Source organism: Kogia breviceps, chromosome 9, assembly GCF_026419965.1.
Source record: "Kogia breviceps isolate mKogBre1 chromosome 9, mKogBre1 haplotype 1, whole genome shotgun sequence".
Classification (NCBI taxonomy): Eukaryota; Metazoa; Chordata; class Mammalia; order Artiodactyla; family Physeteridae; genus Kogia; species Kogia breviceps.
This window is the reverse complement of record NC_081318.1, coordinates 25,464,047-25,482,686: the sequence shown is the minus strand read 5'-3', so window position 1 is coordinate 25,482,686 and position 18,640 is coordinate 25,464,047. Positions and strand designations below refer to the sequence as shown.

Genomic DNA, 18,640 nt, shown 5'->3' with positions numbered 1-18,640 from the left:
TTCCATTGTAGTGTACACGAATACTGGTAATTGACCAGACAAGTTCTTATCAGAGACCAGGATTGACAAAGTCCACAGTCACTAAAATTAATGCAGGTAGCCCAGGAAGTGCTAGCTGTAGAGGTTTTTGCTGTTTTTTTATTTCATTGAATATTATGAACTTCATGCCAAAAACAGGTGGGACATAGCTGCTTATCTTTCTATGTTGCTCACATTAGGTTATTATTGAGGGACAGTGGAAAGGAAGTAGATCTTAGACTTTTTTGTTTTATTGGAGTATAATTGCTTCACACTACTGCGTTAGTTTTTGTTTCACACCAGTAGACTTGGTTTTAAATTGCATTCTCTTCTCTACAAAATGAGTGAAAAAGTCACTGCACCAGGTTACGGGGCCTCAGCTTCATCACTGGTCCACAATGCACAACATTGGGTTTTTGTGAGGATGGAGGCACAGTAGATTTGTGGGGAATGGCTGTTGTCTTAGAGAGTCCATATGGAATACTACTTTTCTATTTATGCTTCTAAAAGGTAGGGTGTCTGTTACCTTTGGTTTGGTGTGAAGTGGAACACAGTGATTTTTATGGTCTTTATTTTTTAATTTTTTATTTCTAATTTATATAATGCTCTCGTATGCCTCTAAATATATTCTAAGAAAATAAAATCTGAGCTTCAACTATGCTTTTGAAAGACTTCCATATGATCTTTGTAGACAAGATGGAGAAAAATTATGAGTTAGAAAAATGACCCTTTAAAAGATTGCTCAACTTCCTGCTCTATTCAGTATATTTAACAGTAACTAAAAATGTGAGAAATATCTATCAAATTTGTAGATATCTAGGAAGAAAAACTATGGTTGTAACAGAGAAACAAGAGCCAAAAGACCTTAACGAGGATGATATTCAGATGTTAATCTTCAAGGATCATTCCAACTTTAAGACTCTAAGGCTCTTTAGAAATTCATATTTCATTGTTTGAACTCTTAGAAGTAACCTCCAGTGAAAAAGATGTAGAGTTCTATTGAGCACTAAGACTATAATTTACAAAAAGAAAGTAATCTTAATTTTTCTGATTAGAAAAAGGATGTAAGGCTTTGGAAACATAATTTAGTCAACATTGAAACGATGTAAATGGCAGATATCTTGCAAGAATCTTCCATTTTTTCTTCCAAGAAGAAAGAAAGATGGATGCTAAAATATAGAATTTTTGAATTTTAAGTTTTACCTTTTCTATTAATCACAGACCAAATCTAGATTTTGTGGGTTAGGTTCCAGACCACTGCAATAAAGTGAATATCACAATAAAGCAAGTCACATGAAATTTTTTTGTTTCTCAGTGCATGTAAAAGTTATGTTTACACTATCCGGTAGTCTAAGGGTGTGACAGCATTATGCCTAAAAACACAATGTACATACCTAAATTAGACAAAAATACTTTATTGCTAAAAAATGCTAACCATCATCTGACAACACAGGGTTGCCAGAAATGCTCACTTTTGAAAAAAATGCAGTATCTGGGAAATGCAATAGAGTGAAGCACAGTAGAATGAGGTATGTCTGCATATTTTCATGGCAGCAGTGATACTTTTACCTTTATCCCAGAAGTGTTACAGAACAAAAGGGATCAGAGATGTACATATAAGCTAATGTACTACTTCTGATGAATATGCTTATGTGAAGATCAGGCTTGAATACAGCAACAATGAATTTCCTGTGCATACCACACTGTGTTCATAAGGTAGAGAAAGCAGATCTACCTCCAGAAGCAGCTGTTTTCATGAATTATGCATGAATAGAGCTTAAGGAATACCGTGTTACAGCATTCGTTAATTGAGTACCGTTGATAAAATTCATATATATCAACTTTGTTTCTAACTCTCTTTTCACACTTTTATGAAACAACACTTGACCTTTTTACTGTGTGAAATGTAGTATTCTGCAAATTCAGTCATTAACATGGACTCATTTGGTCTCCCTTCCAGCTTCACATTGCTTTTATTTATTCTGTGTACCATTAGAAACTTTCCTTAAATATGTGATCAGAATTTCTGGCATTAACAAGTCATCTTTAAGATGAAATTTCTAAGAATGATGGATTTGTAGAAATCCATGGCTATGAAAGAAAAACATTGCATGCATATCATAAATACAGTTAACTGGTCAGAAAAAAATCCTGAGGGTAGCATAGAAGCCATAATTATCAAACTCCTCCACATATTAAAAAAAGGGAGGGACTTCCCTGGCGGTCCAGTGGTTAAGACTTCACCTTCCAATGCAGGAAGTGTGGGTTCGATCTTTGGTTGGGGAGCTAAGATCCCACATGCCTCGGGGCCAAAAAACCCAAACATAAAACAGAAGCAATATTGTAACAAATTCGATAAAGACTTTTAAAAAAATGGTCCACATAAAAAAAAAATCTTTAAAAAAGGGGATGCCAAAAAAATAGTTTTTGAATTTTGTCTTCTTTTTTGTTACTCACAGTCCAATCTATATTTTCCTGGGAGCAATGATACATTTACCTTTATACAGTGATTTATAGTTTACAAAACACTGTCCTGTACGTCATTGTCAAGTCATTATACTAATGGTGATTTATCAAAAGTCTGGTAGCAGAAACTATGAGGATGCGGCAACATGGATACTGTTCCAGTGGATTAACTAGTCCTGGCTTGATTGAGAATAGGCTCCACCGGTTTTTTTTGTTTTTTTTGTTTTTTAATTAATTTATTTATTTGGTTGCACCGGGTTTTAGTTGCAGAAGGCAGGCTCTTTATTTGTGGTTCACGGGCTCCTTAGTTGTGGCATGTGGGCTCCTTAGTTGTGGCATGCAAACTCAGTTGTGGCATGCATGTGGGATCTGGTTCCCCGACCAGGGATCAAACCCCGGCCCCCTGCATTGGGAGTGCAGAGTCTTATCCACTGCGCCACCGGGGAAGTCCCAGGCTCCACCGGTTTTGAAAGGAGGTGTTTTAAATCTGAGGAGGCAAGGTACTAGTTACAGAGAGTTGAATGGCAAAAGCTTTCCAATATTCAGTCATACTTCTAAAGACATAAGACACACTTTTAGAAGAAAAATATTGCATTTAAGCTCTTCAAGTTTTTGGTAGTTTTAGAGAGTTTGTGATTTTGGAAGACTTTTTACTTTTTCCATTCAAACCACTGGTGCATGTGGTAAAGGGAACAGGCACACAAGGGGTACACTGTAGCTAGTCCTTAAGTGAACAAAGGTTAACAATGGTTACCAGGAGTGGGATTGCAGAAGGACGTGTGAAGATTTCCTACTCTGTCTCTCCTGAATGTGTAAACTGTAATCACTTTATCTGAGCCTAATAAATTCAACCCAAACCACTCCTGTAAAAGATGAATACTACAGTAAAATCCCCAAAGTACAATTTAACCTCCTTTGACGTCATAATTGACTTTATCTTGATTCACCTTCTTAACTTTCTTTTACCTTCCAAAGGTGAGCATTCAACTCCTCCAAAATATTATAGGCTTAGCCACCATACAGCCTTCACATTTGGAATCTTTCATTCTTATTTTCAGAGGAAAGAGGGAAATGTACACATGCTATGAAATTTCCATTTCAACATCAACAGAAAATAATAAAAGGAAAACAAAATGTATGAGACTTATTTCTATAGCATGGGATTAGTCTTTATCAATACAGCAAATTTTCCCTTCAGGGAACTAACTTATTTTTTAAAGGGGTGGAAAAAGTTTATTAATTTTTTTCCTTACCACATTTCAGAGGTGAGTCCAGGATAACTGGTATTTATTTCAGTGTACATGTGGTTGTTTCCATCTGCAACCATATTATATAAGGTTTTCTGGATTGCTGCTAAAAACCAAGTACAACTATAGACTGGTGAGTCATACTGAGAAGTGCCAGTGTTCAAAGTGTATCACTGGCCAACAGTAGTTTATTGGCATCCTACATTAGGTTTTAACTTCCTGCACTGATGATTTCAAGGCAGAAGAAACAAATAAAAGTCTGCCCTGAAATCACAAGCATTCTACACTGATGCCTTTGAGAGCAGTTACAGCACAACCTTTGCTACGAGCCCAGATGGCCCCACCATCAGTCAATTGCTTATCTATAATCAGAGGTGATTATAACAATTTGATACCCAAACCCATCCTTATTGTGCCTTCTCTTGCACTTCCTCAAGATTCCACGTTTGCAGAAGAGTGAATATGTGGGGAATGTCTGTGAAATTCTTCAAAGGCTCCTTTCTCTACAAGTAACTAAATCTGCTATTCACGAGCTGAAGGTCATCTTCCTAGAGGACCTGGCCAGTCATTCCAAGAAGTTTGATAGTAATTGAAGCCAATAAGTTTAAATAATCAATACTTATCTTCTAAGGATAGTTCTGCATGTGGGGCATCTGGAACTCTTGATGCAAGGGAAGGTTTGTGAATCTAGTGAAGACTCTAAATTGTTATAATAATTAAATCAGATAAAGTCATCTCAATCTTCTCTGTATTTCATGTCAAAAGTACAGAGAAAAGGAGGTACAGCCTCCTGGCAGAATCCGAGAGGAAGAGGGCATTTTTGCAGAGGGTTTTATCCTTAATTATTAAATGCCTGTGTTATATTCCCCAAAGACAGGAACCCACTCTAACACAAAGACCTTAGCTTTTCTTATTTCTTTTTGAACCATCTACAGAATCTCATAATATATAGGTTATACACACACACATACACATACACACACACACATATTTTTTTCACTGTATTCAGCTTTCTGGTATTTTGCAATACATACCTTCAATCTATTTGCTACTCTTCCATAGAGTCCAAGACGGACTTGAACAGCTCAGTTAAACTCTACTGGCTTAGTTTGGTACCAGTATGTTGTTATGTGCTTCTTCAGGGATGATTATAGAGAAGATAATAGGTGAGGAAAGGAAAAGTGGAGTGGTGGCTGTAGAAGGGGTCCTATTTTCAGGGTCATGAGACTTTCAGAGAAGAGCTCTAATTATCTTAATATATCCAAGAAGGGAAATCAAGGGAAACCAAGGAAGGGGATCACTTTGGGGAAACAAATATAGACTATGACTTAACCTAACATGTTGGCTAACTAGTTGTCTCATTTCCCTAAATATCTGAATAACGTTATCATTTATTTGTGTAAGATCTTTGGTAGCATGCTTCATAAATACTAGTTAACTATTAATTCTGTGAAGAGCGACCAGTATTGAACTGACAGAATGGAGAGTAGTTCCTAAGAGCTAAAGGATACTTTTATAAATGGAGCATAGTTCCAAGCTTCAAGCTCTGTAATGCCTCAAAAGAGAGACCTGAGTGTCACACTTTGTAAGAGATTTCATGTTTATGTTCATGCTCTGGAGAGGAGCCACTTGCCTTGAAATCGTTTGGTTCTAACCAAATGGTTCTAACTGCTGTGATGGTCTCATGGTGTGCGAGTACCACCAGGCCCCTGGAACCACGTAGCACAGTCCCCAAGACCAGTAGAAGAATGTTCAACGTACATCTATCAGGAAGTGGTCCCGCTCTTGACCATCGGAAAGTCTACGGATGACTTACTGTTGGTTTCAAGACTCTCACAGAGTTCGCTTTTCACCTCGCCATTTGGTCTGTCATTTCCTTTTTGGATCAGTTTGCTTTGCACGGTGGCAGCTGTCACCACGGCTTTGAAGCTCCTCTTGCGTTTTTGAACATTCTGCTCTGGATGAAAAATTATAATATAAACCTTGGGCATGTAGAGCATGCCCAGAGACACCGAAGCACTTAAACTCATGGAGACAGTAAGTGTTGTTGTCTGGATGTACATCTGAAGAAGGAAAAAAAACATAGAATCAATGTTAGTAAGCCTGACCTAAGATAAAGCAAATAATATAACCGTTTTCTGAAATTATTCCAGCTTCTCTGCTTACGGTGCATTAGAAGGTACTTATTAAAACTGCCCTTAATTATAGTCAAACATTCCTTTATCCCCACCTGCAAATGTGGGTAAAGTTGTATTGTTTATGAAGCCCAATTTTTTAAAACAAACAAGTAAGCTGATGGAGCTTAGTTTCCTCTTTAGATTATAATTAAGCATATATAAGGAAGGAAGCAAAACCAGTCTAGCAAAAGACTAACATTTTATGTCACACAAACCTTATTCGGGGAGGTGTTACAAGGTCAAATGTTATTCTTTCAACAATGAACCTAACCTAGAAGGTAAATTATATATAGTGGAAATAGAGTGGGAGTGAAATAGTCCAGATCATCACTATTGCACACCATTGCTTGAATAATGCGAGTGTTTGCATCTTCACATAATTACTTAATTCCAGCTTCCAAACCTGATAAATCACAAGCATGCCATAAGGGCTTGATATTTTTTAATAGTCCCCCCCAAAGGATAATTCCAGAGGGTTTCTAGATGATTGCATCAGATCAGATTAAATGTGGGTGCTTTTAGAAAATACGTAAGACTTCCTCCTCCCAAGATTGAAATATGCCCTTTGGGGATGGGTCCTGATATCTGCATTTTGATAAATTCTCCCCCTGTGCTCATTCCTTATCCTTATTTCACTGAAACTGTCTGCTCTGGTACTTACGAAGAGAAGTCCCTCTGGGAGATTTTTCTTCCTGCAATCTAGAGGTTAATGAACTGAAAAAGTCAAACCTAAAATCACTGCTTTAGCTTTTTTCATTATGTTATGAAAACAAACATGACAGTACTTTAATCGTTTTTCTTCCCCAGTGTTATTGAGGTATAACCAAAAAATAGAAATTGTATATATTTAAGGTTTTATCAAAACTTGATGTTTTGATAAACATATATTATGAAATGATCATCTCAATCAAGTTAATTAACATATCCATCACATAGTAACCATTTTATTTCTTTCATTCTTTTCTTCTCTTTTCTTTTCTTTTTTTGTGGTGAGAATGCTTAAGATCTCCTCTCTTCGCAAATTTCAAGTAAACAATGCATTATTGTTAACTGTAGTCACATATTCATCTTGCATAACTGGAAGTTTGTACCTTTTGACCAATATTTCCCCAGTTCCCCTTCCCCCTGCCCCTGGCAACGACTATTCTGCTCTCTGCTTCTATGAGTCTGACTGTTTTAGATTCCACATACAAGTAAGATCATGCAGTATTTGTCTTTCTGTATCTGACTAATTTCACTTAGTATAATGTCCTCCAGGTTCATCCATGTTGTCACAAATGGCAGGATTTCCTTCTTTTTTTTTTTAGAGTCAATAATATTCCACTGTATGAATATTTCACCCCTTTAAAAATAAAACATTTGATCTGTTTACATTTTTCATTTCCTGAGCTCAAAATATAATTTCTCCCAAATAACTTGGAATACTAAGGTTACAATGTAGCCATGTTTTAAGATGATGAAGAGATCTCCATGATCTTCATTAATGTCTGTTCATTCTAATGATACCTCTGAAAATGTAAAGTTGTCAGATTGAATCCAGCAATCCCCAAACTAATTGTGTCCTTTTTAATAAAGACTTGAAATATATTTACCTTCAAGAGTAAATACCTGAATCAGCCTTATGGCTTCCTTTTCCTAGGGGAGACTGTTTCTCTTAACAGATGACAAAGCCTTGCGGTGAGAAACTGTCTGAAACATGAAGAGAACTTCAGGCACTAGTAAAAAGACTGTCCTTGTCTGAGAAATCATATCCTATCTACCACTAAGGCTGTCCTTTGCTTAAGACCCTATCATGAGTATGGGAACACCCTTCAACAAGGTGATATTTAGGATCGATTTGTTTCAAAGTTCACCTCCTCCAGGAAGTCCTCCATGATAAATCTTGATTATAATGTCCTTATTTTACTTCTAAGCACTAGTGCATTAAAAAATAAATACAATGGAGCACTTGCTAATGTATAACTATGTGATTATAATAATTTATATGAACTTTGTAATAATTCATAAAAAATGCACAACCAGGGTATAAACTTCCCTAGTGTCTATAATCTACATTTCTTCTTATATACCTCTAAGAAATCACACAATAGGTACTCAGATACCACTCATTATTTTTAAGTATATGAAGATCTTCAAGAAACCCTTAATTTACACAAATCATACAGAATATGCTTTCCATAATTTTCCACTCTGTCAAATGGACATCAGGCTTGATGACAATTTTAAGTAAGAAACACAAAGAGATGAGGTATGAATCCAGATTCTAGGTTGGGCTCATGCATACCAGCCTCAGTAGAGACGTGATTCAAATACATCCCTCGGTCAAGTGATAAATTACTACATGTCATGACCTCTCAGGCTACCTGCCAACAAGTGAACACTCATGTTAAATTTGAGAGAACTAATCTACTACAATTAAGAAGGTCCTGATAAAATGTGAATTTGTGCCTTTAAACCACATGAACCTCCCTAAGCTCTGCCACCTAGTTTTAAGCAACTTACTATTATGAATACTCATAAGCTTCTTATGTGATAGTTAATCCTCTTTGAATTCCTACTTATTCGCCAGCTAGCATTGCTGCAGAAAGGCTATGCAGAAAATGGGCTGCAGAGAAAGAATGTAATGATAAGGAAAGGATAGAGCCAAATGCAAACCACACATAAATATTCCAAAGCCACTCAAATAGGTAACCATCAGTTTTGTCCCAGTCAGACCCAGCCAAGTCACTTTAACTTAAACAACAAACAAAAACCAAACAAAAACCCTCCAGAGGTATAGCCATGAAATGATGGGAACATCCACATTGATCAGTTGGATTCTTTTTATATGTCTTAACCTGATGGACTTGCTAAAACATATAATACTAGTCCAAATAATTCATAAATACCTTTCTGGTTTGAAAATCTTATAAATTTTATCTACTACCATAAATATAAGTGATAATTTTCTCCCCTTATTCAGAATAATTTCTATAATATATAGTAAAATTGATTTTGTTAAATATTAAGCATGAAGAAGATTCTGGAATGCTAGTTTCCACATTAAATATATTACTGTAGTCTATCCTTTTAGCAAACCAACTCAAAAGAAAATGTAATAAACATAGACATTAGGATTAAACAGTACTATGCTTAGTGTTCCAAGCCTTCCATTAGACACTATGATTGCAAATTACAGTATAATGCCGATCTTACTTATGTGCTCTCTTACAACAGCTTCTGAAAAATTTTAATGTGGTTTAATATATAAAAAGCATCTATACAAAAATCATACCCTAAAATCTAAAACCTTACAGTGGCCAAGGCTTTGTTACAGGCCTTCAGACTGTGAGTAGACTGAGTTTTTGAACTTCCTCTTTGAATATTTAATGAAATAAAAATGTCGTATATATTATAACCTCAATGAAAGCAGTAAGAGCAAAATAAGCAAAGAAATGAAATGCCACCTACTATCCTTCTAGAGAAGTTAATTTCTTAGCATCATGGATTACAGGATTTTCAGTATCTCCCATATGTTTTTTTTTTTTTTTTTTTTTTTTTTTTTTTGTGGTATGCGGGCCTCACTGTTGTGGCCTCTCCCGTTGTGGAGCACAGGCTCCGGACGCTCAGGCTCAGCGGCCACGGCTCACGGGCCCAGCCGCTCCGCGGCATGTGGGATCTTCCCGGACCAGGGCACGAACCCGTGTCCCCTGCATCAGCAGGCGGATTCTCAACCACTGCACCACCAGGGAAGCCCCCATATGTTTTTTTATTTATTTTTTCTCCCATATTTTAAAAGAAATGGAAAGATTATATTAAAAGATTGAAAATGAGCACTTGTTTCCAAAAAACTCATGCATTTTTTAATACCTGTTGAATATTCTAATTACTTGAACCATGTAAGGAAGAAACATGTTCAAGCAGACCTGAGCTTGAATTCCAGCACTGCCACTTAAAATTCTTTTTAAAGATAAAGAAGTTTACAGAGAAACTCTGGAGTTGCCTTGTGGATGGTAAAAGCCCCTAGTCGACCCACCAGGTGACAATCTGAACTCTAATAAAACTTCCCTGGCAATTGAACAGTTGTGAGATCTTATTTTCCTCTCTGACCTTTAATTTATTACCTATGAAATGGGGGAAAATAATACTTTTCTCATAGAAGGGTTATAGGTGGAATGACACAATCTTTATAAAATGTCTCAAAGGTGCAAAACAGTAGTAGCTCAACAAAGATTATTTTCCCTACAACTTTGAATCTAAAAGGCTGCCAACAAAGCATCCTTCCAGGTATACAGAATAAGAGAGGCGCCTATGAGCCATTTATCCAAAGTTGACAGTTTAGTGAAGAGCTGGCAGTCCTGCTCTCACTATATGATGTCCAGGAAAATGCTTTTGTAATCGTACTTCAAAGTAGGCAGAATAAGATTTTGCCCAAAAGTCAACTCCTATTTGCTGATAGGGAATAGAATAGTGTGCACTGGTTCTCGGTATCAAAGTTACAGTTCACCAGAATGCTGTAACTATATTAGGAGGAAACTATATTAACTCCCTATAACCAACATAAATCCACTGAGAGATGCTGACACTGGTACTGGATATATGACTGTAACCTTTTTTCCATCCTTCTTTTATGCCCCACCCTCTGCCCCTTGTCCAAATATTAGTACCTAGAGGAAGAGGAGTGTCTTTTCTATTATGTCCAGTGATAGCCTGTCACTTCCTCTGCCTCCACAGCCCCTGGACATTCTGAAGCTGAAGCAGTCACATGCAGTGAAGCAGACTTAAATGAACTCTGGCTAAGCCAGGGAGGAGATGGCACAATGGAGCATATTAACATGACATCTTTTCTGGGACCTATTACAGCTTCCTCTTCATTCTCTGCAGGAGTCATCTGTGCACATCCAGGGTCTACTGAATGTCGGTCTTGGCCTGGAATCACTAAAGACTCCAGGAGGAATAAGGAGGGAGGAGATTATATTACTCGAGGAGATACTCCAGGAGAAAGGTCAGTCTTTTACTTTCAACCAGCTGCCTGCACACGGAACTCCACAGATATCCAAGCTGGTGAGTTTTCAACCCCTAAGTAACCGATTGTAACCTGTTAAGAAACCTAACACCCCAAACGGGTTTGTGCCATGTGATAAGAAACAGATTATTTATTCCTGAATATTTCTGCCTTGTCCTGGATGGTTTCATCTCACTTTTTGCTGCAGTCAGCCAGGTCCTGTCTGGCTGCTTCACACAGTCTGACCAGTGAGAAAGCTATGTTTACACTTAAAGCCTGCCTTTGCCTTACTCTACTTCTGTTATCTATTCCCTCATCTGTGTGTCCGCCAAAGTGTCACCCGCCTCCACAAATGGATTTTCTGCTTTTCAGAAGGGCTTCAGCCAATGGATTTCAAAATCTCATTAATTACTAGAAGTGATTAAAACAATTTTTTTTTTTTTAAAGATGGAGACGTTTACAACGAAACTCTGGAGTTGCCCTGTGGGTGGTAAAAGCCTCAAATCAACCTATCATGAAACAATCCAGGCTAATAAAACTCCCCTTGCAATGGGACACCAGAGGCGATAACACACAGCCCCCCACCAGTTCTTTGGATTGAGCCTGGATGCTAATGAACCATGCCAAGTCCATATCAAACATTTTATTATTGTTTGTTGTGTCGAGTTCAAATACCTTGCTGGCTTCTCCTTCTCAGTCAGTTCTGAGGGATCCTCCTTATTCTCTCTAACATCTTTACCTTGAAGTATCCCAGACATCAGTCCTTGGATATCCATCTGCCTATCTATCTATCTGTCTATCTGGCCACATTACTCTCTTGATGATAACATTCAGAATTATGGCCTTAAAGCAGGACCAGCTTTCTGGATGCACTGCCTGTACCCAGGCTCCTTCACTCAGAAAGGCCTCACACTTGGTTTAATGTTCTTCTGTCAGGGTTTTGAAATTCTCAATAATTTTTGAATAAGGAAGCCTACATTTTCATTTTTCATTGGGCCTCACAAGTTATGTAGGTAGCCCTGCTTTAAAAACTATATGCTGGGGCTTCCCTGGTGGCGCAGTGGTTGAGAATCCGCCTGCCGATGCAGGAGACACGGGTTCGTGCCCTGGTCCGGGAAGATCCCACATGCCGCGGAGCAACTAAGCCCGTGAGCCATGGCCGATGGGCCTGCGTGTCCGGAGCCTGTGCTCCGCAACGGGAGAGGCCACAACAGTGAGAGGCCTGCATACCGCAAAAACAACAACAACAACAACAACAACAACAACAACAAAAAACTATATGCTGACTAATTCCAGGCTTCCCTTAGGAAACTCAGTTGCCTTCTGGGTAGCTCCCCTTAGATGTCTGACATATACGATCCAAAACTGACAAGCACCTGAATCCCATCTTCATTCCTAAACTTCTTCTTCCAGTGGTCTTCTTTGTCTTTATTCCATCTTTACAGTTGTTGGGATGAAAACAAATAGAAATTGTCCTTGACTCTTCTCTTACACTCTATCTGTGACTGAATCCTGCTGACTCTACTTCCAAAATTTTTTTCATACATGTCATTTTCCACTTCCCCCACTGGTACTGCATTGGTCCTAGCCAACATCATCTCTTATTTAGATGTTCACTATAGATGTCCTGTTGACATCTATACATTTCTCCTCTTCTGCTCTTATTCTCTTCTCTCTGACCATCTGATTGATTTTTAACACAGGTAGCTAGAATTTAATCCCATTATTCATAAATTGGGTTTGGTCACCCCTACCCTCAAAACTCTACAATGACTTCACATTGATGGTGTCCCTATAATGGCCTACAAGGTCCTCTGAACTGATCTGGCTTTACTCTTTCCCTCATTCATTCTCTTCTCATCACACTGGCCTCCTGGCTAATCTTAGAAGATACCAAGCATGCTTCTGCTTTGGGGCTTTTATATGTGATGAACTGACTCTTCACTCCGTTCAGGAAGTGTTCTTTTCTGAACGGTTCTTTCTCAATGAGACCCTTTCCTAAACATGAAGTTAAAAATTGTACCCCCCATCCCTCCACCTGCATTTATTTCCCCAGCTTTATTTCAGTCCTCGGCATCTATTTTCTAGCATAAAAGTCTATATATTTTACTAATTTATATATTGTCTCCTTCCCTTAACTAGAATAAAAATCCCATGAGTCCAGGGATTTTTACCTGTTTTGTTCACTGCTATAAACTCAACACCTAGAACATTGCCTGAATTTTCTGGTCTTTGAGGCAGTGTGGATCCTTACTCTTGAATTTGACATTTAAAGGAAATAACCCATATAGTTTCAAGAGGAAAACAATAAATCAGATTCTAAAGCTAGACAGTGTATGAAAATTTGAGGGCCCCATACTCCTTCAAATCAATACCCAGGCTGGCACAGAAACTCCTGGATAGATAAACACGATGATCATTTTCTTTGGCCTTGCCGCATGGCATGTGGGATCTTGGTTCCCGGACCAGGGATCAAACCCACGCACCCTGCAGTGGAAGCGAGGAGTCTTAACCACTGATACCCAGGGAATTCCCAGCATGATGACCTTTTAAACTATAAATATGACAATTAAAAGTCAGTGGCCTCCACTTGGGAACATGAGAGCTCTGGGCTCTGCCCTGCATCCCTCCCCCACTTAAGAAATGTACAACTGAGGATAAGGCACTCACACTATTTATAAACGTCCATAGACTTAACTAAATGAATTTAAGGAGGCAATGTATGTAAAATATTGGCACAGAACCTGGCATACAGCAGTCAGTAAACAGCAGCTATTGCTGTTATTAGTTAGCCTTGATTTTACTCTCTCTGAATCCTCCTCCATTCCTCACACAGTAAAGACATAACAGTACTATTCTCTCAAAATCAGCCACACCTTTTTTAGCCTTTTTGATAAGGAACATGCACACATAGAACTATAGGCACAAAATATTTGTTCATAAGGAAATATATTTTATGCTTATAGGAAACACATTCAAAGTGTCATAGTCTAGTAACATTCTGGAAAAAAAATCACAATCCTGAGTGTCTCTCCTGTCAGATAGAAATTGTAGGGTTGCTGACCCATCGGCAGGTCAGAGACATTACATTGTGTTTTCATTAGTGGAGATGGAGATGGGTTTGCTCTGATCCATTTGCTGTCTCCCTTTGGCCCCTTTTAGCCGGGACACATGTTAGCAAAATGAAGAGTCAAACCAAAGGGCGAAGACCATGGATGCAGAACTGGGCTGATTCACATGTGAGGTCTGCATCCTTAACCTTGGACTTATTGAGAATGGTGGAAACCAGCTTCAGAGAATAATAAAGCATCCACCAATAAGTGAACCATCAGCTTTGCTAAAGATAGGAAAGGACAAGTGTAAGGAAGCTCAAGATCCCCTAAATATGGCAGGACAGATACTAGATTTATAATGAGTATTTATAATTAAATATACATGATATTTAATATTTGGACCAGTAAATAAATTTTCTATTAAAGCCCCATAGACATTTCTTAAAGTAGATGTTTTAAAGTAGAGCATTATTAAATAAAATGTAGTCTTTAGTTTTCAATTATCCTCCATAAGTATTATTTATAGAAACATAATGAAAAAAGTGTCTCAAACAATGGTGCCATATTTTCGACTGTGACATGTGCAAATGAATATGAAACACCTGCTTGTTGACTGCTTATCAGTTCCTCCTTTACATGTTGTTTTTCCTCCATGTTTCCCTCCATGGATTCCTGCTTCCATGCCACCTTTTAGTCCTTTATCATTTTTCAACAGTATGGTCAAAACTAAGAATAAGAGTAATGGAGATACCTTTAATTATTATAATTTTAAAAGTATTTATTTGAACAGATACAAAATATAATAAAGAGAATAGTTACATGAAGAGACCAAATAAAAGTTAAAAATTTTTTAGAAATAAGGAAAGGAGAAGAAACAATTATTACAAGAACAAAATTTATTTAAGAACTGTGTAATCACACACACACACACACACACACACACACACACACACACACACACAGACGGTCCCCAACTTAGGATGGTTTGATTTGGAATTTTTTGACTTCGTGATCGTGAAAAAGTGATACTCAATAAGTAGAAGCCATCCTTCAAATTTTGTAATTTGCTCTTGCCCAGGGCTAGTGTTACGTAGTATGGACACTCTCGTGTGATGCTGGGTAATGGCATTGCCACAGCTCTGGGTCATCCATGCAATCAGGAAGGTAAACAACCAATACACTTACAGCCATTCTGTACCCACACAACCATTCTCTGTTTCACTTTCAGTACTGTATTCAATAAATTACATAAGATATTTAACACTTTATTATAAAATAGGCTTTGTGTTAGAAGATTTTGCCCAACTGTGGGCTAATGTAAGTGTTATGATGTTCGGCAGGTTAGGTGTATTAAATGCATTTTGACTTACAATATTTTCAACTTATGATGGGTTTATGGGGCTGTAACCCCATAGTTAGTTGAAGGAGATCTGTATATCTGTGTATCTATGTATCTATGTATCTATCTATCATCTATCTATAGTTATCCTATAGTTATCACTGTCTGAAGATAGAAGGTTTGCTGGAATTTAAATTTCAGGAGACAGTTGTTATGTAGGTTGTATTATTAAAGGAAATTGGTAACATTATGGAAATAGTTTCAACCATAGTTTTCTAAAAGGTACTAAATCATTGTTCAACTAGATACTTCCTATACAACACTGTCTAAAGCCAAAAGAATTAAAGCAGTACCTCTGCAGGTACTTTTGTGGAGGCATAAGATGTTGTAGAAATACTAATTTTTTCCTGGTGATATTACTTAATGCAGGAAGAACCAAGAGTAATGGTATTATGGGCCGAATTGTGGTCCCTCCCTCCACCCGAATTCACACGTCCAATTTCTAGCCCTTAGTACCTCAGAATGTGACTGTATTTGGACATAGGGTCTTTAAGTAGATAATTAAGTGGAAATGAGGTCTTTAGAGTGGGCTGTAATCCAATCTAACTGTTGTCCTTTTAAGAAGAGGAGGTTAGGACACACAAAGTCACACCAGAGATGTGTGTACACGAAAAGAGACCCTGTGAGGACCACACAGAGGGAACGTGGACATCTAAAAGCCAATGACAGAGGCCTCAAAAGAAACCAACACTGTCAATACCTTGATCTCAGATTTCTAGTGTCCAGAACTATGAAAAAATAGATTTATGTTATTGAGGATCAGGTATCATCATTACTGCTAAACATTTTATGGACATTAACCCATTCCTGTAAGTTAGGAATGGGTCCATTCTGGAGAATTTAAGCAATATTTTCAGAGTCACACAACTCATGAAGATAAAGTGGAGGTTTAAATTGAAGTTTGTCTGACTTAAAAGCTCATATCTTTAGCACACACCATATGGCTCCCATAGATATACAGAGATGTGAAAGAGCAGGGTTAATATGACTTGAATCCTTACCAAGTCAGAAAATCATCCTTTTCTAATAGAGTTGGGCCAAATTTCTTAAAAATAACAGTCTCAATTAAAACACCCGAATTAATGTTTAATTGAGAACTCAGAGAATTTTTTTAGGTTGCTGTTATCCATCAGCTACTTTCCTCATTAAAAAAAATAAAAAAAAACCCCAAAACAAGAAAAGAAATCTCATTGTGGATCCTGGAGAAGCTCTTTCTTAGAACTATATATTGTTGAACTTAACAGAATCATCTAGCTGGAAATACAGACTTAAAGAGATGGATAAGTTCATCTTTTTAAATGAAGATAGTTAGCACCAGGTTTGCACCGGCCAGGGGAGAGAAGTACCCAATAGAACCACTGACCACCAGAAGGGACAAGGATTCCCTACATTCAGAAGACAAATTGCTGGAACATTGTTCCTGCATAGGCACTGCTCCATTTCCACAGCCATCAGAGACAGACTATTGACAACAAAGTAGGCAAGCAAACTGGGATTCACAAATACAGACGAAAAGACACCAAGAATTAGCAAATACTCAGAGAAAACCGATACTGTAAAAGAGAAGCATCAAAAAAAAGGATAAAAATCCAAGAAGATAGGTCCACTAGACTTAGTGGAAGAAGACTTTAGAGATAAAAATAATTATCTTTGCAAAATTTTGAAAGGAAAAGTATCAAATAAATACCATGGAAATAATTTTTTATCATTAAAATTAAAATCTCAATAGATGAAGGATTTCTGATTCTGGCTATGAAGGAGTAGCTGTCATCAAACCAATTCACCTACTGAGAATAGCTATAAAAGAATCATAAATTAAAAAAAAAATTGCTTGGAGGCATCAGAGAAAAATCAAAGCAGCCAGGACTCAGGAGGGCCAAGATCTTAGGACACACACACACACACACACACACACACACACACACACACACACACTCACACTCTGATGTGAGTCAGGCATTTTTCACTGCTTTTATCCATTGGGAGTGTGCTGATTAATTGCATGGGTGTTAGAGGGCAGAAATCTTTAGACAGGCTTTTCAGCAGTCTCATGGGGCTGGGAAGACAAAAAATGGAATTCAGGGTTACCAATGCAGCCAGGACTTGAGGACCCAAGATTCCAGGTTATTACAGAGAAGTGAACCTGAGATTTACACCAATTATTTTTCTTTAGACTTTGGTGTATCTTAAATGGGAGGGAGAAACAGACTAAAAAAAAATCAAACATAATCCAGATTCAGAGGCTAAAAAGTTAAGCAGTGTCATAATGCTTGGGAAGCAAAATTTGGAATTTGTGTCAATTAAGGAGGATGGGTAATTATAAACATCTTGCACTTTTAGCTGATATATCTGAAGGGATATCCTCCTGGATAAATGAAATATCAAACATGGACAAACCCACAGAAAGCCTAAACCTAGTCTCAAATTATCCCAATCCTGGATTACGTCAAGGTGAAATGCCTCTGCTTTAACTGTAGACAGGTAGAAAACCGCAGCTTCTCTGGAGGAAAATGGCAACATCTATAACATCTACATTTTTTAAATGTACAATGTCAGGTATTCAATAAAAGATTACCAGCTACCAGCAAAACATGTCCAACATAAGAACAAATTACCAAAACCAAAAGGAAAGGGAAAAAAAAAACCCAATATATAAGATTGTGTCACAAATGATCAAGATACTGCACTTCTCAGAGAGAAGTTTACAAAAGCTTGAACGTAAATGTATTGAAGGAAATACATAATAAGATAATGAATTTAACTGGGGAACTGGAATATATATATATATATATATATACACACACACACATACATATATATATTTAAAAATTGAAACAAAAATTATAGGGCTGAAAAATATAATAATTGAATTCAATAGATGAGTTTAACAACAGATTAGATGAAGTTCAGAACATGACTAACAAATTGAAATATAGATCTGTAGAAAATATCCATATTGAAGCCTGGAGATAATAAAGAAGTTAAAAATACAGAACAAAATTATTAGAAATATATAAAACAATAAACATTTTGAATATGTATGAATTTGGAGTTTCAGAAATAGAAGCAAGATATAGTAGACAAAAAGAAAAAAACTTAAAGAGATGCTGGCCAAGAATTTTCAAAAACTGAATGAGCATAATCTATAAAATTGCACAGAGAAAAGGTATCAGATGACCATATTCCGTGTAGTCTTAACAAATTTCAAAGAAATGAAATACAGAGTATGTAATCTGACTAATGTGGAAGTAGGGTAGAAAGTAGAGTTAGGGTAGAAGTAACAAAAGTAACACGAA

At 37.2% G+C, this 18,640-nt stretch overlaps 1 protein-coding gene across 5 annotated transcripts in view; it reads right to left on the bottom strand.

The window, feature by feature from the left end:
* GRM8 (glutamate metabotropic receptor 8) overlaps positions 1–18,640 on the bottom strand; it is a 785,529-nt gene that overhangs the window by 1,805 nt on the left and 765,084 nt on the right. For 3 of the 5 annotated variants that reach the window (XM_059074201.2, XM_067042258.1, XM_067042259.1), the window contains exon 10: positions 5,548–5,794. In XM_059074201.2, coding sequence (XP_058930184.1) covers positions 5,548–5,794 — 247 coding nt within the window. Of the gene's footprint in view, positions 1–5,492; positions 5,795–18,640 lie in introns of all 5 variants that reach the window. The other 2 variants (XM_067042260.1, XM_067042257.1) reach the window with 1 other exon arrangement.